The sequence below is a fragment of the Spea bombifrons genome, chromosome 1 (assembly GCF_027358695.1).
Source record: "Spea bombifrons isolate aSpeBom1 chromosome 1, aSpeBom1.2.pri, whole genome shotgun sequence".
NCBI classification, from domain to species: Eukaryota; Metazoa; Chordata; class Amphibia; order Anura; family Pelobatidae; genus Spea; species Spea bombifrons.
The window spans coordinates 130,126,469-130,139,516 of record NC_071087.1 but is presented as its reverse complement, the minus strand read 5'-3'; the positions used below and the strand labels follow the sequence as shown (position 1 = coordinate 130,139,516).

The window sequence follows — 13,048 nt, the reverse complement described above, 5'->3', positions numbered from 1 at the left end:
GCTTTTGGCACGCAGGATCCAGTTGATGCGTCGGGTATATTTGTTTGTAATGGCATGTTTGTTCCAAATGGTGTAAAATTCAATATGAACCAGTCCAGGACTTTGTTTTGTGTGAAACTGTTTGTTTCCAGCCTATTTCTCGTAGGACACACAGATACTGGGTCCATCCTCTGCATTGTAACTGTGGAAAAAACGCCATAAAAAACGCCAAGGCAATAAACCCACATGGCTTTTTCATGGCGTTTTTTCTCTCCCATAGATTTCTATTGGAGAAAAACGCCAAGATTTCCTTGCAAAAAACGCCAGAGTGTCAACATGCTGCGATTTTGAAAAACTGCCACAGAGCCCAAAAAAGCAGAAAAACGCCAAAGAGGACTGAAAAAACGCCAATCAGAAAAACGCCAAGTGGAAATGGCATTTTGCGATTTCCTATTGAAGAACAGCTAACATCTGGCTGCTGCGTTTTTTCACTAAAAAAACGCCAGGTGGCGCTATTGGCGTTTTTTTGGGCGTTTTTAGCAAAAAAAAACCAAGTGGAAACCTAGCCTAAAGGGGTCATTTTTTTGTCCAAGGCAGCCTCACCAAAGAAGAATGCATTTAAAATTTGTTTAACATGGATTCTTAAGCGGTGGAAAAGCGCTCTCATAGAAATCAGTGGGAACACTGGGATCTCGTTAGATCCCACGGTGTTCGCTGAGCCAGAGCTGCAGCTGACTGATGGTAAGTATATTCCATGGCAAGAGATGTGTTGGCGAAACACATTGCCTGTACAGCAACTAGTAAGGGGAGAGGGAAAAGGTCAAAAACATGGAAGAACTAGTAGGCTGTATTAAGAAAAAAATTACAATGAAACCCTCTCACTGTTTGGGAAAAAAAACAAAGTTTCTTCTACAAATTTTGAACAAAATAAACCTATAAAACTTAAAAAAGATTAAGGGAGCCAGCCGAGGGTGCCATGTTTAGCTGCTGACCTTAGATTCCACTTGGCAACCTTTAAACCTTATATTCTTTAATCTAATTATGAAAAGCACAACAATAGCTTAAGTAAAGGAATTTAGATATGCTAAAAGCTGTGTTTAGAGAGGTGAGCAGTGTAGGATAAAAAAAAAACATTTAAAAATAACTAACATGCATTAGAACATAAAATAAGATTAACACAATTGTAAATTTGCCTTCAGTAAGCAAAAAAAAAACCTTTTAAAAATGCTACAATATTGTCAATCAGCCCTTTGGCCTCATGTGAGTTGATGAAAATGACACGATTAAATATCATCTTTACTGTATATTATGATGAAAATGCTTCATGTGTCAAAAAAGATCACTTGATCTATAATACGCTCAAGTTAACAGCTGCAAAATTCCAAACAGATGCCAAGAAATATCTGTTTGTTTGCATTGCCACAAAATATGCACGGAATTGAAAGAAAACCACATTTAATGCTCTAGCCTTTTTGCTCTTCACCGCAAAAGCACAATATTTTACGACAAAAGATTAAAAAATGATATCCAGCCAAAAAAAACCCAGGTGCCAAAATGCATAGCTCTATATTTTTGAATCTTCAAATGTTAGCTGTAGCATTGGTCTTTTTTAATATTTATTTTGTGGAATTGTATGTTTTTACTGCCACAATTCTGCTAACTGTTCCAAAAAGGCTGTGTAAAACGTAACCTTTTTGACAGTGCGATGTCTAGGTGCACTAGAAGTGTTTTCAAACTAATAGGAAACAAGGGTTGAGTTGACAAAGTGTTTATATATTGCGTTACAACATAATGTAGTGCTGCTTTATTCACTATTCATGAACAAACTGTTATCCATCCAGTAGAGATATCCAGGAAAAATGTGATACCATTGGCCTTCAAGAACTGGATTGAGGACCACTAGCTTTTTGGGTATGCTGTAAAACCAGGTTCCCAAAGATCCCAAAGCATACTAAACAAAGGGTAACTTTTCTAATAAAAAGGTACAGGTCTGCGTGAGCAAATATCTTACTTTTCAGAGCACAGTCCAATGAATCAGACTTAAATTTATCTATGGAATAGTCCCCTGCAAACTACTTGGTAAAGGTCAATTATATTCCCAAAATGCTTCCAAAGCCATAACATGTACTTAGAGTAGTGAGGTTCGCTCATATGAAATCTAGGGGAAAACTGAAAGCATGTTTGCAAACTGTCCCACGTTGGCTACATAAAAACAGTCACCCCCTCTCTTAAATTATGTAAGTTAAGACGCCAAAGTCTGACTAGACATCCAATATATTAAATTTACGCAGTGGCGTCACTAGGGTTGGTGTCACCCGGTGCGATGACACATGGTGTCACTGACATTGGTGGGTGGTCATGCTGACATCGGTGGAAACACCCCCATTTGAAGGAAAAAATGGGCAGGGAGCGGGGCGTGTGAAGACCCCACTCCAGTGACCCGGATGATTTGGGTCTTGACCCGAAGAACCGGAGGAGCATCGCTCACCTGGCAATCTCTAGGTCAAACGCAGAGTTCCCTGCCTGGTGTGGTGTCACTGCATTTATGTAAAGAGCGCCTGAAGATACCATATCTCTATTACAATAGGGAAGAGTGAATTTAACATTAACACACTACAAAACATGCTGTTACATTTTATCCATGTAATAGCATTCTGTCCAGCCATAGCAAGACAATATTGGTTAAAAATATAATTGCATAAAAGATGTCCTGGGAAAAAAAACAAATTCAGGCTTATTTAGTAAAGTGGCATGTGAACTGTCTCCTAGTTGCCGAACGATGTGTGTATATGTGACGTACTGGAAACATGGAAAGAGTGTTGTCCTTCAACAGCTATACCAGCAACCCTATTTCTAAATTGAACAGGGTCATCAACTTGGTGTGATCCTCATGACAATCAGCACAAATACTATTTACTCTACTATTTATCTAGATTATATTACATGCTGATTGTTTATCCCAATAATTTTCAAGGGAGGGGGGAAGAAAATTTAAATATAGCTGTTATATTGTAGTTAGGCAAACAGGAATTGCCTGCTTGTGGCCCTTGACGACTGGAGTTGTGCATTCTTATCTGAGATCAACAATCCAAATCAACAAACTTTTTTTGGACATAAAAAAAATAAAAAAGGATTGACATGTTTAAGTGATATCTATTAACTCACCAATACAAGCTCTTCCAGAAGAATCGGATTCGTAGCCACTATTGCAATTACAGCGGAACCCCCCATGTAGGTTTTCACAAACCCCATTAGAACAGATGTCAGGGTCCAGTGCACATTCATTGATGTCTGTAATAGAACATTCATTTGACGGGTTTCATACAGATTTGAATTTTGACAAGTGCAAATCAGTAATGTAAGCAATTTGACATGAATATGCATTCAACTGAAAACATTTTCCTTATCTAAGAGTACAAGAACTGGTAAACCTTAAATGTTAGATATACCTCAAGAAATGCAAAATGCAATATAATGTAAGAACAAGCATTAGGATAAGAAATGTGATGATGAGGAAGACCAATATTCACTAATACCCATTCAAAGGAAGCAACCAATTAACTAAGTGGGTGATGGTTTGAGTGAATGACTAAGGAATGATATTTGGAATAACTATAAGTAGTAAGATTCTTACCACTTAATAAACCAATTGTGCTAAGTATCTCACCTTAGCAAAATGCCACAGCAAACTGACAGCAGGATACAAATTAGATAACAGAAGCAGAGACACCATCATTGGTGAGAAATATAGGAAAGAGAAGGATGAAAGAAAAAGTAATTAAGAATGACTTGAAAAAAATAATTAAAGGAGCAGAAACATTCATTTTTTATTATGTCTACCATGTTATCGATAATTGCTTACCAGAATTAATTATAAATAAAATATAATTTTTTTGTGTTCCAAAATACTAAGAAAAAACTACCATCTGTGTGGGTCAAAGCATTCCCCAGCATGCACTTTGAATTCCGGTTGTCTCAATTGGGCTATTAGTGTTTATCTTTTAAAATATCTGTTACTTGTGTTAAAGCTGGTGTAAAAAATCAAGACAAAGGATGGGGTAGACATGTGCTCTTCTGTGCCTTATTAAAATAAATTCCAGATTTGTTAAGTAGGTTTTGTAAGTAACTACAGCTTAAAAACTGCTGAACAGTCTTAAAAATGTTAACAAAACTAGCAGGTCTTTTTGATTAAGTTTTCATATCTTACAAACGAAATTAAACTGTGCTTGATCCATGCCTCAAATTCTAAATTGCATGAGAACAAATCGCTAATTATGTAAATGAATTGCATTCTATATCACTTGTGTCATATTTCGACTGCAATAAAACAAAACATTGTAAATTAATATTCAATTTATGTGCACTTAAGTCTCGTAAATTATTTCACATTACCTCGTCCATCGACAGTTAGACCAATGCCGCCACTGCATAGTCCTTGAAATTCATCTGTATTGGAAAATAAAACACGGTTTAGAACATGGGATATGGTACACCTCTTCTCTTTCAGGCTCCCTGTCTTGTATTTCCCCTCTCACCCTTTATTTCTTTTACGTTACTATTCTACCTGTTCCTCTGAATCCATCCTTCATTGTTATTTCCCTTCTTTTCACAATATTCTTCAAGTGCCCATTGCAGTGTGGAAGTGCTCCACAAAGCTGTACCTCCATAACAGTGACCTTGATGAGGCAACTATCTAACAACTGCTTAATAAGAAAAATTTGGATTTTGTCAAATCAGGAACTCACCAGAATTTCTTGGAGGGCATGGATGGCAAGGTTCTCCAAACCCATAATCTGGATTAGCACAGCAACATTCAGATTTGGTCACAGCTCCTGGAAAAGGACGAACACAAAGCCCTTTCTTGATCGCTCCGTAGCAGGTGCTGCGCATATGTGTATCTAAAGGATTAAAAAACAAAACAAAAAGAAAACCATTTTTCAAGTCTGTCAAATTAATGTTAATATAAAACAGATTAATAAAAGGCTACAATAGCAATTAACATCCATTTGGTTACAGATCAAAACAATAGACAAAAATGCCTAATGAATTGGAAATAATAAACATGAATTTAATATTTTAAAAATATGCACTTCCAGCTGTGCTCAAACCATCCTACCTAGAAAACAATGTTATTGAAGTAAAGCTGTTTCTCTGGCTTGTTGAAAAACACTTACATTTTTATATATTTTAATCTATATTTGGGAATCAAGCCTTACTTTTATATTGGAGTCTATGTATCATAGAGTTTTCTGTAAAAACCCCATATGATGTGTCTGTAATAAATGACTTACCCACACAAACACGGCCATCTACTCCAACAACTAGTCCTGGTGGACAATCACACCGGAAAGAGCCTTCAGTGTTGATACAATGTCCATTCATGCAAATGCCTGGTGTCTGACATTCGTCTACGTCTAAAGGAATTGTATATAATAAAATTAGATAAATCTGCAATAGGGATCCACTGTTCCAACTTGGAATCCTACGTCGCCACAAATAAGTACAGAGTGCAGACAGTCCTTGTTACATTGACAATAAACAGCACTTTGGCTGCACCATGGCCTGGTTAGTACTCAAAAAAAGTAATAAACAGAACCACATAATGGTTTGATCTCAACGAAAAAAGATTCAGAAAAAGGGTGCTACAACAATTTAAGGTCAACATACCATATTGCCTCAACTAAGGTATTACTTATTTGTTATACATACCAGTACAATAGCGCCCATTTCCAGCAAGCACAAAGCCAGGTTTACAGATGCATTTGAAGCTGCCATCCTCGTTAATACACATGCCGTTTAAACACATATTTGTTGTGGCACATTCATCATGATCTAGAAACAGTGGAGTATTAAAGTTTAAATGCTAATTAGCCATTAAATTAAGCTTTTTTTTATAAAAAAAAAATAATAATTTAGAATGAGAACTGATAAAAAAATGAATGCTGAATAGGTCTTCATTTTCTGTAAGAGTTTTTGGTTAAAGGGGACATCTGGTACTAGAAGCTCCTGAGCTGCAGCTCACGTTAACTCACATTATAATGAACAGAGTTATAATGAATTCATTGCTGGATTTACATTGCTGTCTCCATAGGGTAGGGGCTGGCATCTTCTGGCCAGGGGAGGCAGGTACAGCTGAGTGGCCCCCCAACCCATTCCCCACCCCCCAGTAACATACAAACTAGCACACACTATAGCAATTGCCCCACCTGTTCCTCGGGCCAGCCTGCCCCTTCTCTCCATAGGCACAAAGGGATTGATTCACTTATGTGGTTTAGTAGAAGTATTATTAAACACTCATCTACAGACACCAGACAAGCCAGAAGGCTTGTTTTTCCCTCAGAAATCTCATGGTGCTTTCACAACCACAAGGGATTCTGGATTCATTGTAAAGAAAGGAAATGATTTACTGACTGACACGCAACTGGTTTTAAGTAATGGATGTCATGAGTCCTGATAAAGAAGGAGAATAACATTATAAATAAAATAATATTTTGAGGAACTTTGCTAGGTCAGTAAACATCCTTAGTTTTTTTTCTTCCAGAAATCAAGAAATATGTAAGCCTTGGAATCTACATTGGGGATTTAATAAATATTAAGAACTGCTCATAATCCGCCATGATGTCTCCAGATAACATCATATAAAACAATGAAAACATTTTATAAAAATAATATGTTTATAGATGTCTCATTTTAATTGCTTCATACATAATCCTTTTATTAAAAGTACTTTGCGTTAATACATTTCAATTACTTCCTTATATTAAAAAAAGTAGAAACCAAATAATCTGTTATTACCGTGAGGTATATGTAAGTATATTCAGTATGTATGTAATAATAAGAAATGTTTACCTGCACAGTTTTTCCCATCGGGCGTAAGTTCAAACCCAGCATTACAAATACACTGGAAACTGCCCTCTGTGTTAACACAACGGCCATGTTTACAAAGAATACCATTCTGAATGCATTCGTCGATATCTATGTTGTGAGAAGAAGTAACAGATCAATTGATGATGTTATTTGTAATAAAGTATAGTTACAAAGTGCAATACAGAAACATCCTTGAATGAGGTGCTAGATTAATATCAGGTTTTTTGGGACATTTGGGGTTTTTACCATTCCCGTGGATTTTTTGAGATGCCACATTAAAGTACTCACAAAAATTTCAACACAACTTTTTTGTGGTAAAGTTGAGCTCTGTTAAAACTTGTGTTGGGTTTTCTAACTTCATGGTGCCCATGTTGAGCCAAAGTGTACTGTCAACTATATTATTTTTCTAAATAAGCGAATGTTTGTGAATGTAATATTTGCATATTTACACACAACCCATTCATCATTCAACTATATTGTCTCTGCAATATTGTTTATCAAGAACTTTACTTTCTCATTTCCTACCACGACTACATCAGAAGAAGTGTTGCCTGGTAGGTTCTGTCTCCTATTGGACAGCCTCACGTTAATGCAACATTAAAATAATTTTACAGACTAGAAGAAATAGAAGATGTGCAGGTTGGAAGGGGCCAGGGGGTCAATTTAAAGATTCCAGGCCACCTTCAGCTTTATTTTATGATTAACATTTAATTCCATATGTAGCCACCAGGATGATGAGATGAAGAAGTGACCAGCCATCCTCTGCTTCTTAAAGGGCCAGAAGAGGCTTTTGTCTTCATTATAGAAACAAATTTATGTAGATATGTTTGTACCCCCAAAAAATATCTCCATATACATTACAAAATACTTATGAATTAAATATTTTACAAATTATATAATGTAAACTACAAAATCTTGCCTACCATTTATTTTATCTTGAGACAAAAAATTGTAAAAATAACATATATGACAAATAATAATGTACGCAATGTTCTCAATGACTTAAAAACATATTAATAAAAGTTATGTTTACAATTGTTACTAGCTTAATCCTTGACATCCATTTCTGAACTTTCTAGCTAATCGTATGAACTCAACATCTGTTAATCTTGGCCTCAAAAGTTCATTAACATGACTTACCAACGCAGGCTTGTTTTGTGGGAGTTCTTTGAAACCCTGAATGGCATTTACAATAATATGATCCAGGTGTGTTAACACAATCACCATTAGTACAAGGGTTTGATGTACACTCATCAACATCTGTTTGAAGTCATAAATAGATAATTAAAATCCAGAATAGTGAATTTGAAAACATGTCCTGGTAAATAGCTAATTGTAAAATTGCAGTGTTCCCTTTCACACAAAAAGGCCAGAGCGCTGAAAGAAACTGCTATTTTTTTTTACCTGGTCTCATTAATGACATGAAATTAGCTATTCTGCTACAACATGCCTGGCGCTGTAAATTAAGCCGTTTTGGATGGTTTCACAAAATGGTAATTTGACAAACAAGTTTGTACAGATTGTAATAACAAATCTAAACAGCTGGCAAAAGGAGAAAGCTGTAATTCCAAAGTGTACTGAAAAACCTCTAAAGAAGCAAGATTTATTTTTAAAGCCTAATAGTTTTTCAGTATAATGAGAAAGTAACAGCTTTGAGTGTTACGCCATAGTGATAAAAACATGTAATTTATTATTATATTTTATTTACGTAATGCCAACAATTTCTTTAAAAAAGTATCATAAAAGCAAATGTGTCTTAGGTGGAGATGAGCTAACAGTGATCGTTTTGAAATTAGTAGCCATTTAGTCAACTATTGCAAAGGTCCCAAAAGTACACAGAAGTGGTAACCAAATTGTTGCTATAGCAATTATCTTGATAATGAAATCATTCTTATACTTAGCCGTTCTCATATTCTCAGGCTCTTAGGAATTCAATCTATCTTTCAGTGAATTATCTTATTTGAAGCAGAATTTTTAATAAAAAAACATAATAGAAATAAAAACACATCGGAGTAAAGAAAAACAGAGAGGACCAGATAGTGTAAAAGTTGTGTTGAACATGAGAGTCAGCTCCAGGCTGTGTGACCCTTAAAATGCGTCCTATTACCCTGAAACACTAAGACAGGAATTAAGAGACTGAAAGCTTTCAGGTACTGTACAGATATATGAATTTTTTTCATATATAGACATACACAATGGAAGAATGGTCCCATGTACATACCATTACATTCAGTCGGGGTATCCTGTTTATAGCCCATATTGCATTCACAACGAAAACTGCCAAGATTGGGGATGCAGCGTCCATTTAAACAAAGATTGGGATATTGTTTGCAAATATCAATAGTTTGATTTAGTGTTGCTGAAAAACACACAAGTAAAGATTACATTTGTTTCAACCAAGAATGTAGAAAAGGGATGACATATTTGCATTCTAATTTTTTTTTAAGAAATCTCCTTAACTTATTTCTTATATGTAAGATTAGGTACACACATCAACAAGTCACATTTTGACATTTATAAATACAGTCATTGATGTACATTATACATATACATATATATATATATATATATATATATATATATATATATATATATATATATATATATAATATAAACATACAACTATACCTATCTAATTCATGTTTAAATTCCCTTACTAGAAATAAATGAAATTATTTGCACATTCATTTTAAGCCAGGATATTTCCTAGTTTGTATGGATGCTAAACAAAGGTTTTAATAATATCAACCCTCAACTCACCCACTCCTCCATCAATAACTGTGCCTTGTCCATCTACTCCAGTTCCAATTACACCAGGGTGAAAGCCATTACCACCTGGTAGAGGTATGTATCCAGTCCCCCCGGGGCCAAATCCCCCCGGAACCCCTGGTCTGGGGCCACCAAATGGAACACCGTCAATGCAAAGCCTACGATATTCATCTATATCAAAACAAAAAAAGGTAAAGGGAGTTAATGAATGATTGCATTTTGAATACTGATTATAAATGTTTTTACTTAAAAAGTTTGTTTCCGCAGTTTCAAACAGTGAGAAATCAGAGAACATTTATAACTTTATGTCTTTTGAGCAGACTCTAAGAAGAACAGAATGAATGCCTTTGCTAGTTGCATTAATGTAAATTAAACATCTAGGCATAACATTGGTAGTTTGAGAAATTCTACCAGGTCACCTGAGGATACTATCCAGACATGCTAAAAATAAGCACCTTTAAATATATAAAATACTTGCGATATACATTAAATATTTATTTTTCTCTGATCCGTCAAAGGATTTGTTTAGCAAATACTCACACTAACAAATTAGAGAATGCACGGGGTTGTCTGGGGACATATTACAGTTTATTTAGTAAACTGTCTGTTATAAGTGAATTGAGGTTAAACATTTAATCTCACTGCTACCACTATGGATTATGAAGGAGGAAAACCAAGGGGATATGTCCTGCAAGAGAAGTTTACCTTGTATAATTCCCAGATGTATAAGTATAAATAATGTAGGGTCAACCCATCACCTCTGCCTCTGTTGGGGTAAATTAATGAGCTGGGTCCTTCGTAGTGCATAATGACGTTAGTGAGGTTGAATGGTTTATTTTGCTTCCGGCCAACAGTTCTGAAATTGCTGGGATAGTCCCTCAGTCGGGCTTAAATTGTCAGCTGTGCCAGATATCATGATGGTTGGCACCTCTGCATACGCAATTTCTGAATTGGACATTATGCGGGTGGGACATCATGATGCAGCCCATACAACGCTGGTGGTGCATGACATCACTGACCCTTCATTTGCTGTTTAATCAATACAATCTATTACCAGCGCACTGGTGCAACTCATTTTACAAGAATTAACCCTCTGTGGCCTTTAATTGACACTGAATTGACACTCACCAGATCCTCTAATGGGACACATTTCAGGTATAGAAGCCAAGGCCCAGCATCGACCTGATTCACAGCAGCACTGCATTTTGGTAAATCTTCCAGCCAGCTCCTGGGCACAATGTCCATTTACGAGGCTAGAGAAACATACACCCGCTCTCTGATCTGCACATACAAAAGCAATTGTCATATAAATTACATGGAGCTGTTATTATATGCATATTATAGCCAACACAGTTAAATAAGCAGATTGTCTCATTCTCTAGGCTTCAAGAGGTGTGTTTGGAATATCATTTTAGACAAGTTAATCCTAAATATGTTTGATTTAAAGTGCATATCCTATTAGGGACAAAATATACTGGAAAAATAGGGGCAATAACAGGATTAAAGCCATTTTCTAAATGTCTATGTACACTAGCCACAAAATTACTCAAATGATCACAATTGCATGGTAGGAGAACCTAAAGCAAACAACATATCAGATGTCTTAAATAAGACATTCTATATATATATTTTTTGAATTAATGTGCAAATCCTAAAACATAAAGAAAATGTTAACAATTCAGAATTCATTTTGACAGATGGCAATCATTCTTTCCCCGTATACACAGGGAAGTATGAGATGTCTTTGGCACGGTCTATTTATCTGACTTATAAAAGGACAAATATATATATACCATTACATAAGTTATGGTGAGTAAAGGTGATGGGGAAACCCTTCCACTTAAAATTAAAGGGGTAGTAGAAGCATTACTCATCTACAGACACCAGACTAGCCAGAAGGTTTGTTTTTTCCTCAGAAATCTCATGGTGCTGCCACAACCACTAGGGATTCTGGGTAGGCACATGCAAATAAGGTCAACAATGCCCACTATGTAGGAGGTGAGAGTAGGTTCTCACCCTATTGAGAGTGTGCCCTGACGTGGCGGGTGAGTCTAATTATGCTTTGGCCAATTCATATAACCAAAAGCTCTCATCCATATTATGTTTATATATTTGTTGCCAACTTTATTAGGGTGAGAAGCGCAGACAGTTTTTGTTTTTTGTAAAGTATTCTCATTTGCCTATCCCATGCATGCATACATTCCTTCGATATATTAACTGCTGCTACTTTTGCTTGAAGGCAGTTCTATGGATCCACCATCCTATCAGTGAAGTTATACATTAAAGTTGTAGCTCTATTTGGCAATGACATCTTGTCCAAGCACTTCTCCGCTCTTTTTGTTGTAACCTATTATTTATTTGACTGTTGTCTTTCCTCCCAAACATATTGGTTGTTTTACCTTATAAAGTGAGCATCGTTTTGGTAGCTCATGTTTGGAATCAATCCAGAATATCTATATCCTTCTACAGATAGAGTCTCCAGTACTGTACATAATATACTAGGTATTGCAAGAGATCTGTTAAATGGCATGACTACATTCTTCTTTCTACTAATGCCTCTGGCTGTACATCCCAAAATCCTGCTTTGTAAGATTGTCCTGCAGCCACTAAGTCGGAAAGAATTACTCCCAAATCCCACTCTTTTGTTATTTTGTTATTGCTGCTGTACCGCACCATTAGTATTATATTCTACCTTGGATTTTATGCTCCCAGGGAAATATTTTGCATTTACCTATATGTAACCATAGTTTCGATACTCTTGTCTATTTCATTTTAACTTCTCATATACTGCTTACTCCCTTTGGAATGTCTATCCTTTTGCATATCTTTTTAGGGTCTTGCAAGTCATATAAACTCATGTATACGGTGGTTACTATATTAACTACTCATGAGACTTACTAGAGCCTTCTCTGTGATTTTTCTTGTGAAGCTTAATTTTGCTAACTTCCAATCATCCGGAACTAATCCTGTCAATAGTGACTAATGAAATTATTCTATGAATATTGTAAATGCAATCTTTAAATGTAGATACCCATATACGCAAATAAATGGCACGTGTTCATACGTACCCAGTACACATACAGTACATTTAAGTGTCTACATTCTAACTTGAATGCGGAACCCATACTGAAAATATTTACTGCAGGGCTACATTCAAAGCATGGCTGCCCTTTTTACCTTTTTATACCTTTTTACCTGGGTATAATAAATCTGGTTTCCAAATACATAGAAAATGACAGGCAGATTACAATAAAATATACTCCGCTACAAAAATATATACTGTGATTTTTTGGCAAACAGAAACGAAGATTTTTAACATTTAGAATTCCCTCAGACTAAAGATTGGATTTCTTCAGGTTGTTTATCGAATACTATTTTGTTCCACTGGAAAGCTGTGAGAACGAGCCTTTGTACCAGCCTTATTTTATTGACC

General features: G+C 35.8%; 1 protein-coding gene across 1 annotated transcript in view; it reads right to left on the bottom strand.

Moving 5' to 3' along the window:
• The window catches only part of FBN2 (fibrillin 2), a 108,090-nt gene that overhangs the window by 45,314 nt on the left and 49,728 nt on the right, over positions 1-13,048 (bottom strand). The window contains exons 9-18 of the mRNA XM_053473678.1: positions 10,744-10,896; positions 9,607-9,786; positions 9,068-9,205; positions 7,987-8,106; positions 6,829-6,954; positions 5,689-5,811; positions 5,271-5,393; positions 4,725-4,877; positions 4,372-4,425; positions 3,145-3,270 (exon numbers count right to left, since the gene is read on the bottom strand). Of these exons, the coding sequence (XP_053329653.1) occupies positions 3,145-3,270; positions 4,372-4,425; positions 4,725-4,877; positions 5,271-5,393; positions 5,689-5,811; positions 6,829-6,954; positions 7,987-8,106; positions 9,068-9,205; positions 9,607-9,786; positions 10,744-10,896 (1,296 nt within the window). The remainder of the gene's footprint in view (positions 1-3,144; positions 3,271-4,371; positions 4,426-4,724; positions 4,878-5,270; positions 5,394-5,688; positions 5,812-6,828; positions 6,955-7,986; positions 8,107-9,067; positions 9,206-9,606; positions 9,787-10,743; positions 10,897-13,048) is intronic.